We start from the raw sequence: 26738 nt of genomic DNA, 5'->3' as shown, positions 1-26738 counted from the left end.
TTAGCTGGATGTCCACTTATCATGGGTGTGGCCAAGTTTCCCGCAGTCCCATAAAGTTTGTTCACAGCCCCTAGTCCTGGTTCTCAGTATTCTGAGCTCTTGTTTATCTTTAATTTGATCTTTTAGGAGCCCAGCAAGCAATGGCAGTGTTGGTAACTCCCAGACAACATTGACCTCCTGTGGTCTGGAAAATTCTCTGCTCAGGTCCCGAGGGTGCCAGAGTAGAGAGGTTCGACCTGTATTTATTTCTATCTCAAGGGAACCCTGGGCTTAACTCTTGCCGCAAAATGACTGAGCAAGTATTATGATGTTATCAACTACAATTGGTTAATTACATAGTAAAAGGATCTGGATTGGTCAATAATTAAATCACACGGTGAAAGAGTCTGTTGCGGCTCCGGTGCATCACTGATTTAAATGAAGTATTGTTTCAGAACAACGCACTAATCTACAGCATAACAGCATCCCTACAGAATATACTAACTGGTGTTTCTGCGACACACATTTTGTATTTGCATCCCCAACGTGCCTTGGCATTTCTAACAGCTGCCTCCCTCCAGCAGGGCTACTTTTATTTTAACTCAGTCTTTTTTTATTATGTAATGACCCGTATTATCTTGTCAGTTTGTGGTTTTGCCTTTGCGTCATGTCAGTCTCGGCTCAACCAAAGCCTTTAGTCTCATCCTCAAGTGACCTTTCACACCAGTCATCATTGCGAGGTCTGGGGCCAACTTTTACTCTTATGTACTCCAGTGTAAATGACAGGAAAGTTTGGCTGTTTATGTCAAGAAAAAAATGAGAGCTGAAGGTTAGAATAAAAAAAAAGATGGTACAAAAGGGAAATAAATGAAATAAATGAAAGATATTTTAACCGAAGACAAAGGACACTCAAGTACAGAGCATACACATTACGGGGCAACTGACGCAAGAGAGTTACAATTCTCATGTCTAAGTACTGTAATACAATTTTAAGAGTTCTTTTTCAGAGGATTTTTTTTAAAAGGACTTGTAGTTTCAGGGAAATGCTATCACACAGACTACACATAAGACCAAAGGCAGATGGAACAAACAGGTATCTTTGGGGATTAAGTGAGAAACGGCAACAACATGCTTATGTTCCCAGAAAGCTGCAGAATATGTTAAATAAACCATATGCTTACTCATCTGCCAAAGTGCAAGCAATATGCTGCATTTCTTTAAAGCTGGTTAGATTCCTAGTGAATATTCTAATTTAGACACACCTAAAAACAATTTATACTCCACACCTTACCTGGATCATCCCCACTATCCTTTTCAGAACTCATTATTTCACATCCTAGAAAAAAAGCCTGACATTTGTTCATCTACTATATGTTTTAGAGAGTTTGTCTGTTTGATCAAGAACTCCTAAACAGTAAAAGCCAGGACCACCAAAATCCATATACAGCTTTTTTTTTTATCATAACTTAAGCAAGGTTAAGGTTTGGTTGTGCCAGGAAAATGGGATGTGTTTGGAATGGGATTGTTTCTCATAAAACAGGGAAGAGACAGAATGATGAAATCAAGTACAGTCCTCAAAACTGACATCACTGAGTGAATGTTGAAAGAGACTGAACCAAGATGAGCCAGAAAAAATAGGATGAACCTGAAATAGGATTGCTTCTCTATAAACCTTACAGAAAAGAGATCAAATGGAGAAATCTGGAGTAGTGCTCTATTTTGGCTCAGCTAAATCAACACATAGGCTACGTCTACACTGGCCCCTTTTCCGGAAGGGGCATGTAAATTTCAGCAGTCGTCGTAGGGAAATCTGCGGGGGATTTAAATATCCCCCACGGAATTTAAATAAAAATGTCCGCCGCTTTTTTCCGGCTTTTAAAAAAGCCGGAAAAGAGCGTCTACACTGGCCCCGATCCTCCGGAAAAAGTGCCCTTTTCCGGAGGGTCTTATTCCTACTTCAAAGGGCACTTTTTCCGGAGGATCGGGGCTAGTGTAGACGCTCTTTTCCGGCTTTTTTAAAAGCCGGAAAAAAGCGGCGGACATTTTTATTTAAATGCCGCGGGGGATATTTAAATCCCCCGCGGATTTCCCTACGACGACTGCTGAAATTTACATGCCCCTTCCGGAAAAGGGGCCAGTGTAGACGTAGCCATAAGGTTTGAAAACTAGAAGAACATGTTACTGGAAACCAAACTGACTATAGCTCTTCTTTGTTAAAATATAGTGAATGATAAGAGTTTAAAGGGATGAAGGAAAAAACTCACTTGATGGAATTCCCATTTTAAAAATGTACTAAAAAAAAAATCGAATGGAATTTTTTTAACGGTCCCTCTTTTTAAGAAGTCTGTAATAAAAAAATCTCCATAAAAATAACACTGTATTTTCTAAAAAATACAATCATTTAAATAAAGCATGTACATTGTCCTTTTATTTAAAAAAGGAAACTCTTAATTGATTTACAAACCTGAGCAACATCGTTAAATCTTCTAGTTCCTTATAAAAAACGTCATCGAAACCCTATAAGATCTATGGTAAAATTTCCCGAAAGATACATATGTAAGTGACAATACCGCGTAGGATTCTAGAAGGTCTTCTTTAGTTTTCTGAACACGGTGGGATATTGAGCGAAGTCTGAATTCACTTATTTGCATATATTATTTACTAGTGTAATGAGACAGATGTTCAAAAAAGGAAAGTGTGGGAAATTAAGAATATCTGATTCTTAAAAGAAAGAAAAGAAAAAGAAACAAGTGTGTGGAAGAGAGAATGGACCCAACAGGAGTATGCAGATTCAGTTAAAGCACACAGAAAACATAAGGGCAGCAAATAAGTAGAATGAGTTAATGATAGTCTAAGAAGTTAAGGGCTTTTGCAAGTATTTCAGAAGACAAAATACCAGAGTTGCAGCAACGTGATGGGAAGAGGAATAAAATTAATGATAATTCAGGAACGCTGAGCTACTTAACTGCTTTAAAATCTAAACATTGCTCAAGCAAAAGCAATGCAATAAAGATACACGTAGAATTAGGAATTGGTGGGAGACCTGGAAACAGCTGTTTATATAAGGAAGGAAAAGGAATGTTTTTGGAGTAGTCCGGGAGGATGGGACAAAGGCCAGGACAAAACCCAACACTGTGAATCCAGTAATAACTGTCGGTGTGAAGTCCAACGGAGCGAAGTAGACACAATTAAAACCATTCCAATAAAGTCACCCTCTAAGCCCTGGTCTACACGAGGGAGTTATTTTGAAATAGTAAGTGGAGCGTCCACAGTATCACACCCATTGTTTTGAAGTAATAGGCTGGTTATTTTGAAATCAGTACTCCTGCTTTCCAGGAAAAATAACACTTATTTCAAAATAGCAGCAGTGGATTGTCCACACTCCCGCTATTTTGAAATAGCGCCTCCCCAGAGTCATTCAGAGGAATTACTCCCCAGTGCTTCCTGAGGCTCTGAGTTGGATAATGCGTCCACATTAAGGGAGCCTGCCTCGACTAATTTTGAGGCTTCCCTGGAGTGTGGACAAGCTATTTTGAAATAGTTATTTCAGGAGTTATTATTTCAAAATAATTTCCTAGTGTAGACGTACCTTAAAAGCTTAATGACACAATACCTACCAATAGAGTCAAAGGGTACGTCTACAGAGCAACATTATTTCAAAATAACTTAGTCTGCATCTACACAGCAGGCAGTTATTTCGAAATAGTGTCAAAATACTGTCGAGCTAGAGGTCTTCTTACTTCGACTCCTGGAACCCTTGTGGTACGAGGAGTAAGGGCAGTCGGAGGACGAGGGCTCTATTTCAAAATTAGTGCCGTGTAGACGCTCCCTATTTTGAAATAAGCTGCGCCATTGACATAGCTCAATTTGCGTCGCTTATTTCGAGTGAAGCCCGGCTGTGCAGATACACCCTAAATGTGAGGAAGAGAGGAGGCAATACATGTGGCCAGCAAAGCTCAGATTAAAAGGCCTTGACTGTTTTTTAAACCCCAAGGCTAAGTCTACACCACCCCTGTTTTGCGCAAAACATATGCAAATGAGATGAAGCGTGGAATAGTGCCATGCCTCATTTGCATAATTAATTAGGCTCCGTTTTTGTGCAAGAGGCTTTTGGGCAAGAGCCGTTCTTCCTGAAAAAAAAAAAAAAAGCAGCAGAACGGCTCTTGCACAAAAGCATCTTGCGCAAAAGCAGAGCCTCATTAACTATGCAAATGAGCCGCAGTGATATTCCACACACCACCTCATTTGCACACATTTTTGCACAAGAAGCTATAGTGTAGACAGAGCCCAAGAGATGTTATTTAGAAGTGGGAAAGGATGCGCTGGGACAACCTCTGGTGCACGTGTTGCTACACGCTGGATCCACACTGGTGAGTAGATCCACGTGTCAGTGAAAGGCTCTGGCAGAGGGGAGGTCGTGGGACGCTATGGGGCTGAAATGAGCAGCCTAGAGGAGGAGGGGCAACTGGGGTGATCAGGGTGTGTAGTTTGTTCCCTCCCCCGCAACTTTCAGGGATGCCTTTACTCCCCTAGGCCAGGCCTTAATATCCCTGCTGGTGGGGCTAGGCTGTATGTATTCTACATGCTGCCAACAGAAGTACCCCTAGCGCAGAGGCTCTCTAAGCGTGGTCTGTGGAGGGGAGCCTGTGCTACTGCTCCAGCCCCTTCCCCCGCGAGGTTCTGCTGTGTGTGTGTGTGGGGGGGGGTGAGTCTGGCTTATGGAGGAAGGAAGTGGCTCCGTGCGCTGCCACTTTCCCTCCCCGTGGCTGCGGGAACAGCCGTGCAGGAAACCACTCGCCTGGTGGCTTTTCACAGCCAATGGGAGCAGCAAGGGGTGGTGCCTGGGAGCGGCAGGAGGCATGAAGCCAGGTAAGCGTCCCCCCATCCTCTTCATGCCTAGATCCCACAACCCAAGGACCCCACACACACCCCTCTAGCCGAACCCCCCCCCCGCTCTTGCACCCTTCTTCCCAGACCCTGCTCCCCCACCCCCTTCTGCACCCATTTTGTCATCATGGGTGGTTGGCCAGTGGCCTACAGAAAGGTCTGTGTTGGGTGGGGCGGGCCACAGGTCAGAAAGTTTGAGAATCACTGGTCTAGAGGGAGACATTGCCTTCCCCCATTAGCTTATATTGACATAGGCAAGATGAAGAGAGGGAGGCAGATGGATGCACAGGAGGGGAAGTTCATTCCCTGAAGTCACACATCAGCTCAGAAGTAGAACCAGGCTCTAGTGGATCCCAATGCAGTGCCCTATCCAGTGGGGCTGCAAAACAGACAAAGAGGGGGACAGCTCTTCCTGGGACACATCCTGCTGCCAGCTTCTCCGAGAACAGAAGTCCCTTGAACCAGTAGCACCCCAGTGCGTTTCTACTGCATCATCTCCCCAAGGCCTTCATAGCACATCACAAACGCCAACGAATTAAGCTTCACAGTCACCATTTGAGAGTAGGACACTAAACGTTGTCTGTATAACCCACAGTGAGGCCTGGTCTCCATTACTCTGGAAGGTCAAAGTAAGATAAACAACTCTAGCTACGAAAATTATGTAGCTGGAGTTGACGTATCTTATATAGTGTTTCCATGGCATCCACACAGCGGGAGGCAAACACTCCCATCGGTTTCCCTTATTCTTTGTGAGGAGCAGGAGTACCAGTGCCAATCAGGATGCCCTCTGAGTTTGATTTAGGGGGTCTATAACAGACCCGCTAAATCAAATCCCGGAAGATGGACTGTGGCAACGCTGATCTTCCCCGTAGTGAAAACGTGCCCTAAGACAGGATAGCTGTGTTTCCTTCTAGTGGATAGACTACATGGAGAGCTTGGAAGTCCGCCACCTTTGAGCTTTGGAGATCAGTTACTTAATCGAGATTTGTTCTGTTCCTCCTCTCTCCCTCGCCTTTTTGCTCTTCTTTCCGGAGTCCCTTAAGATGGGCTAATTGAATTAATTACTCCTAATCAGCTTCTCCTCAGGCACTAATTGGCTTCTAAGGGATGAGACTGCCGGCTGGCCTACTCACTCCCAGTCACGCTTGCTTACCACTTCATTGCGTTTTATACCGGAGAGGTACCATTTGCTCAGCTAGAGCACCGCAGACCCTTACATTTTACCTGGCTGCCCTGTGTATGGAGCCCAATAACTTGGCTGGATTTGAAGACATTAAGAGGTGCAGAATCTACCTCTCTCCTTGGGAGTTTGCTCATCTTCACCGCTAAACACTCATGCCTTAGGTCTAATTTGAATTTGTCCAGCTACAGCTTCTAGCCATTTGTACCCAGGAGTATTTTCTCCTCAGGGAGCCCTTTAGGATATGGTATTTTCTGCTTATCATTAAGATTGCCTTACCCGTCCTATTATAAGACGGTTTGCCGTTGTTTTTCAGCCCCCAGCTTGTTCTCTGCCTGAGGCTGAATTAGAAAAAAAAAAAAAAAACGGTTCACAGAAATGTTTCAGCCATTTCCAGGCAGAAAGTTATGGGAACACACATTGTGTTGCCAACATGTTACTTCCTCCCAAGCCATTTCTGCAAAGAGGAGCATGTCTCTCTGCTTGGGAGCAGCCACTTGAAATGCATCAGAGAGATAACCCGGGGAGGGAGGGAACGGAATTTTGCGACTCCCAAAAAAATCCACCCGGATCTGGCAAAATGAGAAGACTCTGTATAATCGCCCTTTGCACGTGGGCGGATTTAGTTACTCTTGCCGCTAAAACCTCAGAGCGTTCCAACCGCACTGAGCACGCTCCGGCCTCGCGGCTTTCATAGGCACTGAGGGTACTTCCCAGCCCCCGCCCCCCCCCCCGCTACCTGTTGCCTGCTCTGAGCACGCTCATAGGTCTCACAGTACTTGGCTCTATGTGGGGAACAACAGCAGCCTCTGTAGCGTAGAAGAAGGGGTGTTTGGCTGGAAGCCAGCAAGAGACCAAAGTGTGTCTGCATTTCTACTGATGAGTGGCAATACTGCTGTGTATTCAGACTGTTTTCTTGAGCCAGAGCTAATGCTTTCACCGTAGGAGGCAGGCAGTAATGGCAAGGTCCTGTCTGCCAGCCCTATGTCTCATATGGCTGAGTAGCATCTCACCCAAACGACCTTTCAGAATGAAGAGGACAAATCAATGTGCTTGGTAACCACACTGCACAGCAAACACCAAGATGAGGACCTAGAAATTCTGATTCAGATGGTTCCAATGCTGGGCGGCATGTGGCTAAGTAAAGCATTAGCAAAATGCACTGCAACCCCTCCCCACAAAGGCTAGTTCACATATAGGATAACAACCTACTACTGCTACCAGTTACTCTTTCGTCTCAAATGGTAGCAGTCTGTGTTGGCGATCTTAAGATCCTGCATTCAGATCCTGATAACCCAGGCAGGTGTCAGTGTGGTTCCGCCTAGTGGTATTACTGATTTACAGCTCTCTTTGCTTGGAAAAGAATAGGAAATGGCATTAAACCCCTGAAGTTAGAAGCTATTGAGGTTGCAAAGTCAACATTCTTATGCCCGGACTGTCCCACCTTAAAGCAGCCCACATGTGAGTATGCATTGTCATACACTCTTTAATTGCATAATCACATGCGAAATTTTCCATAGCAGCCCTGCAGCTGCACCGGGGAAGCGAATGAAAGTTTCACTTCAGGTCTGGCATCACTTTTGCGTGATGGACTTTTCAACTTTGCCATTCATCGAACACAATTTTTGGGTGCAATTTCAAAATAAGCCGAGGGGGAAAAAAGATTCATCCCCCCCACAAAGACCAGGGCCAGATTAGTGGCATAGAGCGGAATCTCTTTGCATCCTGCGACCAGTCCCCGGAACCAGAAATTACAACCTCCTCTTACCGAAAAGTGCTACAATTTAGCTCACTGAAATGTAACACCTTGGAGTTTTCAGGGCTTGAGAGAGAGAGAGTTAGAAACATCACCAGGCTAGTGCCCAAGCACTGAGCATTTTAAGACGGAGAGTCTAATTTTTTTTAAAAAATATATTTGAATCTGTCCCTTATCTCACCTCTTTTCCTGCTTGGAGGCTGCTGCAACAAAAAGAGATGACAGCTTGATTAGACAACCCAATCATTTGTGACACCGACAGCTGCCTTGGCAATTTGCCAGGAGGCCACGGGCTCCAAATTGCACGGAGATTTACATAATGACATAAATAACAAATTAAATGCGCATGAACATACGGAGACAAATCCCAGCACAATGGGCTATACAATAGCTGGGCAGTGGTGCTGCTGTCTAAGTAGAGAGGATGCCAATAATTGCGCAACAACGAGCCAGGGCATAAAACGGGGTAATAACGGAGGACAGCAGTTACCAGTCACACGGAGGCACAGGTTTGAGATGAAATTCCTCAGCCCCATAAAGAACTGCTTCTTGGAACAGCTAGGTCTGGAGCATGCAGGCGGAGACGGTATGTTTGACTCGGTCCTACGTAACACACAGGAGAGCTTGGTTTAAATCAGCAGTGAGCAAGATGCGGCCCAGGGGCCGGATCCGGCCCTCCTATCACTTTGTTCTGGCCCACAGACTGCATCTGGCCGCTTTCTATTTATATCTTGCTGCCTGTGCCACCGAATTTCAGGCAGCAGGATCCTATTTAAATGACTCCTGGCTCTCGGTCACGGGGCTATCCCAGTCAGAGGCTGAAGCTGCGAGCCCTTTAAATAGCTGCAACACGAGCCTTGAGCCCTTTGCTGTGTTTTTAATTCAAAGCCGCCAGCACCAGACAGCTCTGTGGGGAGAGGTAAGGCCCCAGCCCTGCCCCCTCCGCCCTGGGTCTCACCCCTTCTGGGGTGGAGTTGGCCCTTGACTATGTACCAAAATTCCTGAAGTGGCCCCCCTGTGAAAATTATTGCCCACCCCGGTTTAAATGAAGCAATAGGACCACAATAGCAGACCAGTCAACACTGTTGTGGACAGAGGGGTTTTCAAACACTAGCATAGGCTGTGTCCCTCTACCCTCTCTCCCCCCCAAAAAAAGGTAATGAAGCCAATTGAAAAGATGCCCAAAGGACAGTAGTGCTTTCCATCAGAGTGGAAGCTGCTTATGAAATCACGAGAGAGTCAGGCTTCCTCCCTAACCAATGGGAACAAGGTAGAAGAGGATGGTATAAGAGCTCATTGAAACCTTAAAAGAAACCGTCATAAAATGAAAATACATTTCAGCTAAAGTCAATTGACCAGGACTCAAACTATGGCAGGTCCAGTGTAAGCCAGGCAGTTAACAGCAAGTCTGAGAAGAAAACAGACAAAGAGATGCGAACTGAATTAGTTATTTTTCAACCATCAGAAGATGGGAACTTGAGAGAAAAAGCCAGAAGGTTTGAGCTCTGAGAGAGTAAGAGAATCAAAGACGATTCCAGATACGGTGCACAAAGTTGAACCATCTCTTTGCACAGCTGCTCACCACAGAAGGTGTTGATGAAGATGTCTATGCCGAAGCTCATCTTTCCCGGTGATGAAGCTGTGTGGGACTGTCTCAGACTGAGGTGGTGACAAGAAGAGGTGCAGATGCAATCTGGCAATTTAATTTGCAAGAGGTCACCAGGCCCAGATGAGAGCGCCAAGAGTTCGGAAGGCGCACCAGAACGAAGAGGCCGCGCTAGGCACCAAACGATGCCATCTCTCATTACAACCAGCCGCTTCCGCATCAGAGACATGAACAGGAACAATAATTTAAGCTAGACGTATAAAAGTACAGGATAGTACTGGCTTCAACAGGCCTGGCTGCTGCACATAAAGCAGTGATTCCAGTCTCCGAGGATACTTTGAGCACGTTCACCAAAGATCGGATAAAGGATCACAAGCAGCTATAATGTCTTCGGATTGCCAAAAAAGACATTCACTGTCACAGGTCAGGAACAAGCCCACGTTTTGTTGTGGAAAATGCAATGACCGTATCTGCTCCGTGCGCCATGATTGTCAAAAACGGAGCCATTAGGAATAAAGAATTTTCATCATTATGTATTAATTTGTGCTGCAGGAGAGCCCAAATTCCCCTATCTGGGATTTAGTCCCTGCTACGCTAGGCACTGAACCCACATATAATGATAATTCACTTCCTGCCCTGAAGAGTTTCCATCTGACGACATCAGCCCTACAAAGATGTATCTATTTTAGGTACACTATTATACAGTGTGAGGGCCTCGATCTTTAATGCACTGATGTACCCTTCTGTCTCTGAGTAGTCCCAGTGAAACTAATTTACGCACATGGCTCAGTTGTTGCAGAATCAGGGCGTAAGAACAAATAATTACAATGCCATTGCATAAATCAACAGAGCACTCCCACTTTGCACACTGGATCTTTTCCCTTTCTGCTAGCAGGGCCAATTTTTTTTGAATTAGCATGACCAGAATGAAACACAGAGTGAACAAGGACAAAGGAAATCAGAGGTCTGGAAAGGCCTCCGAGATGAGAAACAAACTATGATTGGAGAAGGGAGGAGGAATACATACTTATGAATGGCGCACAAAAGATAGGTGGTTGCTTCCATTTACTACCTATCAATATATGAATGAGGAGCATCTAAGTAAAGGAGAAGTTAAAACCAGTACAGGTTGAACCTCTCTAGTCCGGCACTCTCTGGTCCAGCCACATCCGTGGTCCGGCATGATTTGAGTTAGCTGGATGTCCACTTATCCTGGGTGGGGCTAAATTTCCCCTGGTCCCATAAAGTTTGTTTACAGCCCCTAGTCCCAGCTCTCAGGGTTCTGTGCTATTATTTAGCTCTAATTTACCCCGCAATGTCTTCTAACAGTCCAGCAAGCAGTGGAAGTGTTGGTAACACTGCTAGATAATATTGACCACCCGTGGTCTGGAAAATCCTCTGGTTCAGCATCAGTCAGGTTCCAAGGATGCCAGACTAGAGAGGTTCAACCTGTACAAGGAATTAACCCTCCCCCCCCCACACACACATAAGTCTGCAACATGGCCATCGAGAAGATTATCAAAGCAAAGAGCTGTAAGGTTAGACATTTTACTTCCCAGCCCCGTGGCGCCCCTATGGGAACAACTCCAGAGCAAGCCTGCACCCCCAGAACAAAGGTTGCCAGTCTGCCCAGCCCCATGAGTTCTGCTAAGGGCCCAGAAAAGAGTTTTTTTCTGCCTCCCCTGTACAGTGCATGGTCACCAAGGGCCTAGCCTCATTAGAATAATTGATAACATGGACTTGAGCTGGGATAAACACATGTATGTCACCATAATGCCAGCTTGCATGCTTCAGACCACCACAGCACCACTCAGAGCCATGCAAAGGTTTGTCAGTGTCCGGCTTTTCCAGCTACCAATGCATTTTCCAGGGCACCCAAACTATTTGCAAATGCAGGCAGCATTCTACTACCGCAGGGGAGGGGGAAATCGATGTTTTGTTTACAATTTTTGGAAAGTTTTGCTTTCAAACACAAATCTGGTTGGAACCGCCCTCCCCCCCCCCAAAAAAGAGAAACATCTGGAAATGGCCAAATAAAAACCAGTTTTTAGCACGGCCTTTCCTGTCAGAGAGATTTCAAGCGCTTCAGCGTGTCTATTCTGTCATGTTACACTAAAGTTTCCTAGCCCGCTTATGGACCTCTAACTCTTGGGATACTCTGGGATAGACACACATGTATGCTATTTTATGAAACCAGCCAACGGCAGATGTGTTGGATATGGGCAAACTTGTGGTGGTCTCTCACATCCCTAGTAAAGTGTAACCATGTATACAGTTAACCTTCACGGTTACACGCAGGGTCCTGGTACGCATGGGGAGCTGACTTAAAAGCCAGCTCCCAGCATGCACTGGCTCCTGTCTGCAGCCCTGCGCTGCTTCCTGTGAATCAGAGCCAGCAGCTCGGGGTGGGGAGGCAGGCGGGAACCGGTCTGTATGAGAAGCTGGATTTTAAGCTGGCTCCCTGTGCACATCAGTTGCTCGGTAGCTGACTTCCACCCACGTGTAGTCGTGTAACCCCTGACATTTTCAGCAGTTACATGGTTACTTAATGAAACACATTTTAACATCCTGGTCTTTACTTTCTGGGAATCTGCTTCTCTCTTTTAGATGCTCAAAATAAGCTAGAGAGGATGCAAAATCGAAAGGATTTCCTGATTGGTCCAGATGATTAATGTCACCCTCTTCCCCTTCCCCCCAAAAGTTTCCCAGCAGGGTGAAAACCAAAGGCGCCTGTATAGAGAACTGTTGAGGAATTACAATCGCCTGGAACGCCCCGTCATGAACGATTCCCAGCCGCTTATTGTCGAGCTGCAACTTTCTTTGCTGCAGATTATCGATGTGGTAAGTCCTGCCTCTTGGGCATAACCTCGTGTACAGGTTAATTGTGGAAGAACTCTGTACGTTTGAAGTATGTGGTGTTGAGGCCTGCATTGTCCCCTGCTCCTCTTCCCTGCTACTGATGAGCCAGAAGCAAGCTTCTAGGAACATACGCCATTTAAAATAAGCAATGGTACCAGTGTAGCAAAAACGAAGTATAGATAAGGGTGGGAACATAACAATCCTAATGTAGTGATCATGTAAACAGAGTCAAAAGACAAGCAGTACAGCTGTAACAAGCAATGAGAAACCCCTGGAAACTTCCAAACTGCAAAACGGTAAAAACCTGTATATAAGCTGCATAAGAGTATGGCAATTTGGACCTCATCGACGGGCTTTGGTACCGGCGCCTCGTAAGCCTAGATGATCTCCCGCTTCGTCCGCAGCTGAAACGGGGTCCCCAGCTTGCAGAAGGGATGTAAGACGCTGCTTTTCCTATTATGTTGTTCGTTAGTTAAGGGGCGCAGCTGATAGCTGTCAGAAAATAAACTGCTTGTGTTTGACAGATACCTGTGCAGCGTGTTTTTGTACTTTGCAAACCCAGTGTCGGACCTGAGACATACTCTTGATGGCAACACCTCGTCATGGTAACGAATTCAGCTTCGGTGGGAAACCACCTAGGCCTTGCCTAGTTCCTCTGAACCCAGACGGCTACAGAATGGACAGTGTGAGCCGCCTGGTGTTTTGTGAGACTCTGATACGTGGATTTGTCACGGGGGAATATTAATAGGTGCAGATGTGCCTGACAACCTGAGGAAGGGGTTAATGAATTAGGTTGCTTTTTAATGGTTTACATAAAAGCACCCTGTTTGTTTCAAGAGATTATGAACCAGGTGTTACTCCCCATTAACTCAGAGGGGGAGTGATGTAAACCTGGTTTTGGGGTGCACCAGAAAAATCAGGCCCCTTTTGGGGAAAGGTTTTAAAATGCCTACATGAAAACTTCCTTTGAGAGCATTTCTTTAAGCACTTTATCTCCCTGAGGTCAGCCTCTGTTTCAGAAAATGTAAATGTCTCTATCGCGTTCGTAGGAGCCAAAGTAGGAAAGATTTATTTGATAAAAGAGGTCAGTTAAGCACTTCTGTGCTTTAGAAACAAAGCTTTTACTCTTTGTCTAATGCTCCAGATGTTGCTGCGCATTAGCTCTTATCAGTAACGAACTATCCTCGGACAAACCTGCTATATGTCCCTTTTGCCATTCTACAGTACTGATCATGGGTGCCAGGTCCAAAGAATCACAAACTTGGGGGATGTTCAGATTCTAAGACTCCCATACAGCATCCTTTCAATTAAAATAAAAACAGTTCTAGGCTGACATGACGACAGTAAGAGACCGCGGTCTGGAGAATGTTGGAATCCCTAATTTTGCATATGGCATGAGCATTATGTGATTAGGATCGAAAAAAGATCACCCATCGTACCATGTCTGCAGCCTCTTCTTCAGTCGATTGAGAGATGGTTTCATTCAATACTATACTATCTTCTTTTCCTACGGCCAGGCCTATGCTCATAGATAACATTGAATCAAGATCTGCAACACCAGCTATGTTAATTACGTAGCTGGAGTCAACGTACCTTGTTTTGCATTTCCCCACAGTGGGAGGTCGGCAGGAGCAAGTGCTCCTGTAGGCTTCCTTTACTCTTCACAGACGCAGGAGCACTGGCAGCTGGCAGAGGTGCCCTCTGAGTTGAATTGAGCGAGTCTTAATTAGACTCGCTCAATCAAACTCCAAAAGATTGATCGCAGCAGCGCTGTATGTGTAGACAAGGCCTGCATTACTTGGTCCTTGAGTTGATTCCCTTCTCTTGGAGGCGCCACCCAAAAGAGTAAGAATGACTCATGGGAGTAAGGGCTGAAGGCCTGTGCCTGGTTCTGATGGGGAGCTGTCACATGGCTGAAAGCAGCCAATAAGGCACCTTTCCTGAGACCGTTTCTGTGGTAAGTCTGTTGGGCTAAATCCGTTCTGAAGTTCATCTGTCCGAGAGAAAACAATGGCTGGTTCCGTGGCCTGGCCAAGAACTGTAACAGATAAAGATGCCGGGTCTGGGCTCCATCTGAATGTTTTGCGAAAAAGAAACAATAAAAGGATTTGTTAAGAACCTGCCCCCAGTGCCCTTGCTGCACGGCAGAGTTAATCACTTCATTAAAAACTCTTCCTAGAGAGCAGACATCTCGGCGGCGCCCTGTAATTACTGTGCTCTGTTTCAGTCGAGATTACACATTGCCGAGTGTCACGCTGGGAAACTGCATTAATCTCTTAGCCCCAGCTCCTGCCTTGTTCCAAAATGAGGGCCTGGCTGTGTCTTAGCCTCGGCCGCCCCGGTGGCCTCAGCTCTTCTCAGCAAAGCTGAGATCACCACAACTGAGGCAACTGCCTACCCTGCGGGTAAAACACTCCGGCCCGCATTCTGGGGTCCTGGCTTGTGCGACTTCAGTCTGAGTGTGCTAGGCAGCTTGAATGAAGCCAGATTTGGGCCCTCTGTCTCCACATGCACAAGTGATTTTGTTACGTCCCTAGTGGAGACGTCTCCTTGTACGGGCTCTGGGGCCGGGTGAGCCACACTGGGGGAGCGTGGGCCTTTGTCCCCCTCCAACAGCCAGCCCAAGGAAAGTTTATGAGGCTGCTCCTGGCCATGCATTGGTAGCTCCTCCCAACTCTATCCCATAATGCAGCTCCCCCTCTGTGCTCTCTCCACTCACACATTAGTTCCCAGAGCAATCCCAGGACTAGCAAACCGGAGCTTACGTGGGGAAAAAGTGGCAATTTAGGTGGTCAAAAGGGTGATTTTTGTTGCAGAGTCCTTAGCCTGCATCAAGCATTTTCAGAACATCAGAACGGCCAGACTGGGTCAGACCAAAGGTCCATCTAGCCCAGTCTTCCAACAGGGGCCCATGCCAAGTGCCCCGGCAAGTGAACAGAACAGGGAATTTTCATGTGATCCCTACTCTGTCTCCCATTCCCAGCCTCTGCCAAGGGAGTGGGTATATGCCAAAGGGGGAGCTGCATACCTGGTGGGAGTAGAGAGCAAAAGTGTGTGTGGGGGGGACAGGGTATTGTACAAAGCAAACTGCTCACACTGCACTTTCAAAAGCCCCCGTAGGGCCTGTTCCGAAGTAAAATAATATATATTCCATCCATGTGCAGGGACCTTCACTCTGACCCAGATGAACGCTGGTCTTATTGAGCTAAGCGTGTGGTGTTTTGATAAACCGTGAATTGCAAGATCAGAATAATGTGTGCATTATAGGGGCATTATGCTATTTTAAAGCCTGTAGCAGTTCCTTTCCTTGCTTTGATGCACGTGGATTTCAGAAATGAAAGGCTTAATTAATGGGAGGAGCAGTTTGTTATTAGAAAACTGAATGACGTATGTTAATATACAGCTTTTCCCCCCGGGTAAAAACTCTAGCTGAAAGCAAGAACAGTTATTATTCCACCAGCACCGATTCATCTGCTTGCATGCTCCTGATCTGGATGGAGGCATTCAGGGATTTCTGGAAAGGTGCTTCAACATCGGGTGTTCTGATCACAACGGAAGAAGCCGGACTGTTGAGTGCAGACACTTAATTGTTTAAGGGCCCAGTGGTGTGGACTGTGGCATTTAGCATTGAAACGAGCCAGTTCTCTTGGAGAGATGCACTTCAGGGACCGTGTATTCTTTTCTATGGGCAAGGAAAGACTGCAGGATGCAAGGGGTTAAATTACTGCACTTCCCTACTTTGCATTTCAGAAGGTGTGATTCAGCGTAGCTCCATTGGTTACACCTCTTTCCACCAGCAGACATGCGAGCCTCCGTCTCCATTGATCTGTGCATTTTGCAACATGTGATAAACCAAAATAAAAATGCAAATATAAATATGCCAGCAATATGCGCCCGATGACATATTATTCCCAATAGAGCATCTGGAGTCACTAGATTAAACCATAATCCTGATAGTACATCCTGTACAAATCTTTTCCAGCCAGATAACTTCCACTCTATCAGCTTGACCAGTCAAGACTGAAACATACAGGGAACATGAAATAAAGCCATCATAATGAAAGGATTATAAATGAGAAATGCCTACGGAATAAAGTATTAATGGAAAACGACTTTCAGTCCTTACAGACTAAGAGAATCATGTTTTTCATTAATATCGCTTGCATTTACTTGTGATTTTACTGAGTAAGTGGTGTGGTATTTACTCTGCTACATATCTTTATTTGTAGAAAAATCCCCAGCCAATTGTGAATCTCTTTCCATTCACATCCATTATCACCAGGGGACCAATTTCTCTTCTGACACTATTGTAAATCAAGAGTAACATCGCTGAAGTAGATGTAATCACACTGATCTAAAACTGGTGTGAGTGAGATGCGCACCAGACCCTGCATTGCTATATTAATGACAGATTTTCAGCATTTAATTATGAAAAGTAGTCATTAAAAAGCCTAAGCAGATAATTGATGCTTATGGCTGCCAGACCAGCATATTCACTAAAATTAAACCCAATACTTTCTCCTGTGAAGCCAACCTACTTTGGCCAATTTTGAGCTCTGGGGAAAAAAGAAACAAGCAAGTGATTCCTCATCAAAGTGGAAAGAGTTTGAGAAGTGGCAATGCTAGTGTTAATAGAACCATGAATTATTGTTTCAACTAAGTGTCAGGCATTATCAAAATGTCCATCTTACAGAAACCTACTAACTGCATCATGATTTAGTTTAAAACGGTTCCACAGTTAGAAAATGCCAGCATTAAGGTTGACCGTGTAACCTTAATTCAGCCCCCTGGGTCCACATACATTATAATCCTGCTTTAATTACATGACCACATTCTATTTTTCCCATCATTTAATGAGCAGCTATTCAAACTTTTGTTTTTCCCCTGTTGTTCAATGTGAGCCCTCAGCCTTGTTTACTGAACACGCTAGTCACACCCTGCTCTGAAGATAGAATTAGGTATTTCCTCATGGGCTTTTCCATAGCCCACATCACTGTGGTATATGAATGCTTCCTAAACAGGACAATGTATTTTCACAACACCCCTGTAAACCAAGAGGATATGATTGTCCCTGTTTTCCAGACTAGGAGCTGGGGCACAGACAGATTCAGATCAAACGTATCCACTAATTTTGGGTGCTCAGTTTGAGACACCTAGGCCTGGATTTGCAGAGTACTTAGCAACATATTGCATTTAATACAGTCACAGCACAGCTTCTGGAGAACCCGGTCACAGCTGTACATCTGCAAAACAGACCTCAGGTCTCAAGTCAGGCCCCCAGAAAATGAGCAGCACACAATTAATGACCTCTCTGAAAAGTTGAGTGTGAGTGGCTTGCCCAACATCACTCAGAAACTTAGCGGCATAGGCAGGGGCACAATCTAGTACCTCAGAGTGGCCGCCATCACCAACAGACCCTCCTGTCTCTTCCTGCAGTGCGCTGCTTCTTTTGAGGTACACTTCAGATCTTCTGCAACAAACAAAGCAGAGGTCTGTAACGGGGCAGGACTCACCATGCTGGTGCCTCCTGCTGTCCTTCTTGGAGATTAGCTACACTCTCTCCCAATGGAGCTCTGCCTGTCATAGCATCTGCTCTCGTCAGCGTCACCCCCGGAACAATGACATCATCTTCCTAACACAGCCCGGTAGCTGTGTCACATCTGTGCTCTCCCCTTCCAGAGGTTGCACTGCTCACCAGCTATCCAGACACTTCCCCACCGATGAGGAGGGGACCTGAGCCCACCTATTACTTCAGATCCGGGCCCAGAAACCCTGTAGAATCATGGAATAATAGAACCCCAGGCCTGGCAGAGACCTCAGGAGTCATTTTGTCCAGCTCCCTGCTCAAAGCAAGGCCAACCCCAACTCAATCACCCCAGCCAGGGCTTTGTCAAACCGGGACTTAAAAACCTCTAGGGATGGAGATTCCACCCCCGCCCTAGGGAACCCATCCCAGGGCTTCCCCACCCTCCTAGGGAAACAGTTTTTCCTAAGATCCAACCTAGACCCCCCCCACTGCAACTTGAGACCATTGCTCCTCGTTCTGTCACCTGTCACTACTGAGAACAGCCTCTCTCCATCCTCTGTGGAACCTCCCTTCAGGAAGTTGAAGGCTGCTATCAAATCCCCCCTCACTCTTCTCTTCTGCAGACTAAACAAACCTAGCTCCCTCAGTCTCTCCTCATAGGTCCTGTAGATGGCAACCACATGCTGCATCCCTTCCAGCTTCTCAATATTTTTCCCTAGGCCACTTGCAAATGGCTCTAACACCTTCTTCATCTGTACCTCAGGGCCTTAATGTGTCAGTCCTAACAGCCAGCCAGAAGCTCCTTCTGATTCTCTTGGTCTCTTCCAGCACGGCTCTGTCCCAGGATGCTAGCGTTTACCTACGTGCTAGGCAACCAGTTCTCCCTCTTTGAGCTCCAGGCAGCGATTAACCCTGCTCTGCCCTGCAGCCCTTCTTCTATGGCCCTGGATTGACTGTTCTTTCCAGCCTCTTTCCTATTGGCTGCATCTCCTGCACACGCCTCCCTAGGGCTTTATTAACCACTCACATGCCAGTGTGGGGTAGACATCCTATCAAAAGGCCCTACTGGAAACAGCCTTTTATACTGCACAACTCTGATTAATTCCTAAAGCACTTCCATTCTCCTTTTCCCTCCTCTTCTAGGCTCTACCCTCTCACATTCCTTGTTCCCCACCCTAAGGCTGAGCTTTTGGCCTCTCTACATTTGAATCAGGCAGTTTCCTCCTCCACCCTTAGTTCAGCAATGGGGGCTTCAAGAGTCCATGTGAGATAGGCTCCTTGCTCTTAGTTCTGGCTCCCAGCCCCAGCCCTGCTACCACAATTGCAGCCAAAGCCCTCCTCAGCTCTCTGCAGCCTCAGCCCATAGCATGATCTGTGGGGACAGAAGGGAATGAAGCAGAGAAGCCCTAGCAAGTCTCCACTGGGCATGTGTCGACTGTCATTTTGCAAAGGCTTATACGGTAGCCAAATTCAGGTGGCTTTTCATGGGGATAGAAAAAGGCACATCATGGCCACAAAGCATGACACCCTGTCCTGTTTCAAATCCCTGCTCCAAGACATGGGCATATTTGAGCTTCTCAAAGATTTTTTTTTTTTTTACCATGGCCAGCACATATTTCCTAGCCTTGTTCTCGATAACGGCTCATCTGTTTGGCCTGAAATCTTCCACAAAAATGTATCCTGAGGCAAACACTTGGCATGAAAAGTTTCAGCCCCAATTGTTGACGTTTAGAGAAGTTGAAGCAACTGAAACTTGGGTCTTATGATGAAAGACATTGGGCAGCCTCGATAATAGGCAGAGCTTCCAGCCCTGCCTCTAATATCTCTCCATAATCATAAATACCATTTTTTGACACACTGGTGTGCCCCTCACCACTGTAGTACCTGAATGTCTCCCAAGGATTAAAAAGATGGCCTTGTTCTCTCATTTTCTCCTTTCCCAGCCACCCACAAACAGGCTCAAGAGTTTGTTTGTGCATTTTCTTGAGGACTCTGAGAACGAAATACTATTATGTGTTATTCTGGCAGGGGGGGATCCATGTTCACGGGCCAGTTCACAAGAAGGTTCTGTCTCTGGGATGCTCCGGCCTCCTCCCCGTTGGTCAACAGTACCATTGTTCCTGTGGATCACAGCTCCTAGTTTGTGGCACGTCGCCAAGTTCTCCCAGTAATGCTGGGACTGGTTCGGGATACACCACCTATGCAGGCAGAATAGATTAAAAGCCCCGACAACCCAGCATTGGTATCAGTCCAGGAAAACACAGACAGCGAACTATTACCCGCGCAAAGGCTATGAGTTTCCATAGTGACGGTAGATGCCTCCAGAACTCAGAAGCCCAGAAAGAGACTTTGCAAGAACATTATATCCCTGCCTGTTTGGAATGTAGGCTCTTCTACATCACATGTGCCTAATTCCATTTTTATTTACCACAGCCCTTCAAACAAGCGTGTGCTTGAAGAGAAGCATGGGTGCTTTGCCGAATAGATGCTGTACTGGCCAAAAATCAGCAAAAGGAATTGGAGACATTCCTTGCAACTGGGCATGCGATGAAATTGCATATTCAATGCAAATGTGAATTTTTTAGTCCTATTTGGCTAACATGTGCGGGAGGTTTAGCAGAATGCCTAGAAAAGCCATGAATAATGCAAAGCTAGGAACAATGATTCCTGTCTCACCCTTATTATCATCACATCTGCTAGTTGTGTAAAGCATACAACAGGCCATTTAGGGATGACACACTCAGGGTGGAGAATATCTAAAACACCCCAGCACCGGTATAAAATCTAATGGGACTTTAGTCGTGGATGACACTGGCAGGTGATATAACGGGATGCAGGCTGTATACATCTGTGTAGAACTCAATTGACAAATCAGCGGAAGAGTAGCAACAAATGAGAGGCAAAGAACTATTACATGCTTTGACTTGGCCAAAGTCTGAGGGAAGGAGTTCTGATTCCCTAAAACCCCCCTCCCTGAACAGAGAGGCAGAGTTGGCACAAATTCATGGGTGCCACCCAGGGTGGGGACTTGCCCTCCCTTGGGGAAGATCAGCTGAGCCATCCATCGCTGAGAGGTGATCACTGGAGTTTGTAGGTCAGCCGTGGAGACATTTTCAGAAGTGACTGGTGACCCGCATGCTCTTCTGCTGCTCTCAGTGCTCTCCGGCCCTGTGGCTTGGGAAGGCAGCCAGCAAAAGTATCTGTTGTTCTTCAGCATCCCTACAGAAACCTCCCACCACTTCCTTCAGGGGACTCCTCCCTCTGAGTCTCCCGGATCCATTACAGCCCCAGGCACTGCTTCACCCTCATGATTTGCCACTGGGAATGCTGGTTCCGGCACGGGAGATCTGATTCTGCTTCATTCCTGGGCGCCAGCACTCTGTGCCAGGCTGATTAGGCACACCTCTACAGCGTCCTTTTGTGAGCTATCACTCACCTATGTCTCCCCCTGCCCAAGTTCTCCATCTCTTGCAAGGTCCATGGAACAGCATGGGACCACCTCTGACAAGCCCACTGCCTAATAGTTTGGCTAACCAACTCCATGCGCTGGGGAGCGAGGAATAACACCTCAGGAGGCCCAAAGGAAGGGGGAACACGCCCAAGCTCCTGGCCTGAATCCCAAAATGCTAAAATGTTTGTTCTGAACAATGTCACTCACCCAACAGGGAACCCTCCCCCCCCCCCCAATGCAAAATGCTGACTCATCACAAAATGTGTGATCTCCGGCCCATCAGGGAGGGTGACCGAATTCCAATGGGCCCTCGTGGGACATCACAACACAAAGTCTTCATTCATTGCCCCACCGCGGCCATAAGGAGCCGATGTGCAAAATGGCTCCTACTGGCAGCTTGACTTGGGGAAGGAGGAAATAAAACTGGATGACAAGAATATTTCACAGATCGCTCTCTCTTCTATGTTTGGACTCTCCCGGGGCTGGAGAGCAGAGATCCCCAGGGTCAGACTGGGTTAGCCCTATAAGACCTTCAGTGCTGACAGATGAGTATGGCTCTGTTGCCTTTTGCAACCATAGGGTATAACTCATTTGTGTGGATCTGTTGCTTGCTTTAACTCTCTCTCTCACACACACCCTGGACCCCCCGCACTACTTAATAAATCCTTAGTTAATTATAAAACTGGCTGCAAGCATTGACCTAAGGTACAAATTGACCTGGGGTAGCTGACTGACCTCTTGTGATTGGCAGCAACCTAAACATTTTGTGATCTTTTCAGTGAGTGAGTATTTATCACTTGGCTGGATGGCTAGAGAGACTGGGTGAGCCTCTCTAGTCCGGCACTCTCTGGTCTGGAAACATCCCTGGTCCAGCATGATTTTAACTGGGTGTCTACTTAGCCTGGGTCAGAGCCAAGTTTCCTGCGGTTCCATAAAGTTTGTTCATAGCCACCAGTCCTGGCTCTTAGTTTTCTGTGCTGCTACTTAGCTCTAATTTACCTCTAATGTCTTCTAAGAGCCCAGTGAGCAGTGGAAGTGTTGGTAATGCTGATAGACAATATTGACCTCCCGTGGTTCGGCAAATTCTCTGGTTCAGCACCGGTCAGGTCCTGAGGGTGACGGACTAGAGAGGTCCAACCTGTACAGTGATTCAGGAGTTCCCATTTGTTACAGGCTTGGTGAAATCTACGTATAGCACACAGCACCATCTTGGGGTGTCTGTCTGGGGTTGGCATACACAGTTGTGAGCCACTCCAGGCAGTGTGACAGCTGCACTTGGCTTAAGCTGCCTCTTCCCGCGTAGCACATTTGCCAGTCTGCCATGAAGGTGACTGTGCAGAGAGACGGCAGCTTCGGGGTAGTGTAATTGGCCATTTTCCGGAGCTCATACTTGCCGTGTAGGAATGGGAATACAGCTGTGGCCTCGTTCCCTTTATGAGCCATCGCACATTGCAAAATGCCCACGTCACTTCCACTTGGCTTGTGCTTTCAGTGTCTGTTGGTTCTGGACACAATGGAACTATGGACAGGAAACAGCACAGCGGTTCCATGGGGGGTGGCAGGACACAGGGGTTCCATGGGTGGGCGGGGTGCAGGACAGCTGGGGAGGTGACAAGTTGCTTGGCTTTGTGGACACTCCCAGGCACTTACTCTTTTCATCCTCAGCTCCTTCTGGGACTGAGTCAAAGGCTGCCCTGTGATCTCCATGTAGCTGCGTCATTGGCAGCAGTGTTAGACACAGTCATGGCAGGGAAAGGACTGTTCCCATTTGCTGTCAAGGGAAGACTCACAGAAAGCACTAGTAGCAAGAACGACAATGGTGGCCATGTTGGTCACACTACAGCATTAGGTCAACGCAAGGCAGTTAATGTCGATGTCACAATGCCCGCGTCTATGCTCGGATGCTGCTTCCACTGAAATAAATCTCCCATTACGCTGTCGTGGTAACTCCACCTCCACAAGAGGCACAGGGTTCACGGTGGTGGTGGAGTTAGGGTGACGTAGTGGACCAGAAGCTAAATATGAGTCAAGAGTGTGATGCTTGCAAAAAAAAAAAAAAAAAAAAAAAAAAAAAAAAGCAAGCAAACTTGATTCTGGGCTGCATTAACAGGAGTATTGTGCGCAAGACACAAGAAGTCATTCTTCCGCTCTACTCTGTGCTGATTAGGCCTCAGTTGGAGTATTGTGTCCAGTTCTGGGCACCACATTTCAAGAAAGATGTGGAGAAATTGGAGAGGGTCCGGAGAAGAGCAACAAGAATGATTCAAGGTGTAGAAAACATGAGCTATGAGGGAAGACTGAAAGAATTGTGCTTGTTTAGTTTAGAAAAGAGAAGACTGAGAGGGGACATGAGAGCAGTTTTCAAGGACCTAAAAGGTTGCTATAAAGAGAAGGGAAAAAATTGTTCTTCCTGGCCTCTGATGATAGGAAGTTTTTCCTCATATCCAACCTAACCCTCCTTTGCTGCAATTTAAGCCCATTGCTTCTTGTCCTAACTGTCAGGGTGGCTAAACACTGGAATAAATTGCCTAGGGAGATTGTGGAATCTCCATCATTGGAGATATTTATGAGCAGGTTGGACTAGTCTAGACAGTGCTTGGTCCTGCCGTGAGGGCAGGGGACTGGATTTGATGACCTCTCAAGGTCCGTTCCAGTTCTAGTGCTCTAGGATTCTATCAGTGAATCACCATGCCCCGCGCAGGTCAGCTGGGGGAAGCGCTCCTGGTGAAGACGCACACTGCTGACAGAAGGTGCACAGTGTGGCCAGAAGCCACCAGAGGTTCAGGCTTATGCAAAAATGTCTGAGCTCTTTGGGGAGCCAAGTGCGTGGATAGAAACACCACCGCTGAATAGTTCACTTGGGGTGTGTCTAGACTACAGGGATTTTTCAAAAAAAGTGGCCTTTTTTAAAAAAAATCTTTACTTGTATCTAGACTGCCACCGCGTTCTGTCAACAATAAATCGAACGAACGCGGAGGTTTTTTCGACCGCGGTAAACCTTGTTTTACGAGGAATAACGCCTTTTTTCGAAAGTGCTCTTGCAAAAAAAGGCGCTATGTAATGCAAACTGCTTTTTCGAAAGAGAGCGTCCAGACTGCCTGGGTGCTCGCTTTCGAAAAAGCGGCTTTCCTTTTAGAAAGAACTGGTTGTAGTCAAAAGAGGCTTGCAGTCTAGATGTAGCCTGGTTGCTTGGGAGGGCGGAGGCTTGCTGTGAATTTGTATGGGAGTTGTTCACTAAATATTTGGAAGCCATGGGGATGCCTCATTGTAAAACACTGCAGGACTCAGGCTGCAGGGCTTTCTAGGCTTCCTGGCTCATACCAACGGGTGGACGTTACAAAAGGAGAGAGGACTCCTGGGATCATTTATTCTACACAAGCCCAGAAAAAGCCACCAGGTCTAACAGTCTCTTCAGTTTGTTCCGCAGACTCTCGGGCACAATGGGCTTGTGGCTTTTCATCCTGCGGCTGCCTCTGGCCATGCCCAGGGCGCTGGGGGCACCTGCAGAGGTTGTTCTAAGTGCCCCACAAGGAGAAGCAGCTGAAACATTTGCCCAGCTCGGGGCTGCTCGATGCTGAGGATTTTTAAACACCAGATGTTTCATTTAGGGGCCTAAGCTGAACTTGTTAAAAAATCTGGCCTCATCTCAGGCATTAAACGTCTGGGAAGGAACATAATCAACTGAGGGTCAAATCCTGGCCCCACTGAATTCAGTGAAGCCAAAATGTCACCCTTTGTCTTAATGAAGTTGCGTCTGGGAATTATTCATCTATTTCTATTCAAAGCATTCGCTATTACGGCCTGTTGGTCCCCAGATCTTATCAGCCTGATGGATTTTGTGCTGGGACCCCAGTCTCTTCCCTCACTGCAGCCCAAGTACAATGTGCGATCGCTCACAAGATTTACCATGATATTCCACAGCCGCTTTGTTCCATGCCGCTTACTGAAATGCAGGCATCTCAAGTCCGTTGTTCGCTCTAGCTCTGCTTCATTGTCGCTAGTCCTTCTGTTCTCTCTGCTAGCTTTGAGCTCACCGCCTCTCCTTTCCTCCCAAGGAACGAGAGCAAAGGGCACACAACAAAAGTGATTCATTCTTAGTACAAAAGAAGGGGCGTTTCTAGGTTAAAACGGTCATTTACCCGACCCACCGCTGCACTTGCTGGCTTACGTGCAAAGCTAAAATGGGGAAAGGCGTAGGCATGTGTCTGAGGAGGGTGGGTTTGTGTGTCACCCCCATGTTAATGAGGTGCTTCCTCTCAACATGATAGTTGTGCAGCCATGTTCTTGGGGCACTTACTTCACCTCTCTGTGCCTAAGGCCAGGTCTACATCAAAAGGGAAGGTCAAATCAAGATACACAACTCCAGCTACATTAATTACATATCTGGAGTTGACGTACCTTAATTCAAGTTTCCCCACTACCCCACAGCGGGAGACCAACAGGAGCAAACACTTGTGTCGGCTTCCCTTACTCCTCGCAGGAAGAGGAGTAGCAGCCACTGATGGGGGCACGCTCTGGGTTTGATTTAGCGGGTCTTAACTAGACCCGCAAAATCAAACTCCGCACGATCGTGGCAATGTCAATCTTCCATTTGGTGAAGACATGGCCTTAGTCTCACCCTCTGTGACATGAGGCCGTGACTCTTTTGCAAAGCAATTTGAGAGCCACAGCTACAAAGCACTAGGTATTGTTATTGTGGAAAAAGAACTGGATTCCAGGGTGATCTGTGGCCTACTCAGAACTGTGTTTAGACACACACAGCTCCACACCTGTTCTGTCCAGCGTCCTCGCGATAAACATCATTTTCACAGTTTGTTCATGGCTGGTATATTTTCTCCAGAAATGTACATGACTTTAAGATGCATCTTTGGAATCTAGTCATGGATCATCTGTAGCCACAACAACAACAGCGTTAATCCTCTCCAGTGACTGTGTGTCACAGGCTGTCGTAGCTTATTGTACCGCAACCATCTAATTAAAATGAAAATCTCGGCTAGATTTTGTAGAGAATAAATGTCTTCAAATAAATAATGGCCACGGTAAATTATTTTCATTGCTGATGTTGATGAATTATAATGAGTGTTGAATTTTCATAGATTTGTTTTTAAGGCCAGAAGGAGCTATTATGATAATGTAGCTTGATCTTCTGCATCTCACGGGTCAGAGATTTCACCCAATGACTCCAATATCGAGCCCATAATTTGTAATTGCAATATTTGCATTAATTTATCCTAGGCGTGGGGGTTGGGTTTGATTTTATAGGGAAAAAATACACTATTTTCTTGGGATCATTAGGTTTTCTTCTCTCTCTTTTTAAGGATGAGAAGAATCAGGTGCTGATCACGAATGCTTGGCTACAGTTGGTGAGTAACTTTGTATCCACACTGAACACAAACTGTTGTCTTAGGAAGTTATTGAAGGCGATCCTTTGGCAAAAGAACTTTCCATCATCTCCTGAACAGGGAAATAAGTGAGTTGAGTTCTTGGAAATAT

General features: G+C 46.4%; 1 protein-coding gene across 2 annotated transcripts in view; it reads left to right on the top strand.

The window, feature by feature from the left end:
• LOC102454664 (neuronal acetylcholine receptor subunit alpha-7-like) overlaps nt 1–26738 on the top strand; it is a 61395-nt gene that overhangs the window by 7808 nt on the left and 26849 nt on the right. The window contains exons 2-3 of one of the 2 annotated variants that reach the window (XM_075931319.2): nt 12110–12249; nt 26564–26608. In XM_075931319.2, coding sequence (XP_075787434.1) covers nt 12110–12249; nt 26564–26608 — 185 coding nt within the window. Of the gene's footprint in view, nt 1–11917; nt 12250–26563; nt 26609–26738 lie in introns of those variants that run through there. The other variant, XM_089779152.1, reaches the window with a different exon arrangement.

This window comes from Pelodiscus sinensis, chromosome 6 (assembly GCF_052426305.1).
Source record: "Pelodiscus sinensis isolate ZL-2025 chromosome 6, ASM5242630v1, whole genome shotgun sequence".
Classification (NCBI taxonomy): Eukaryota; Metazoa; Chordata; order Testudines; family Trionychidae; genus Pelodiscus; species Pelodiscus sinensis.
Note: the sequence above shows the minus strand (reverse complement) of the source record. Positions and strands in the feature narration are given on the sequence as shown.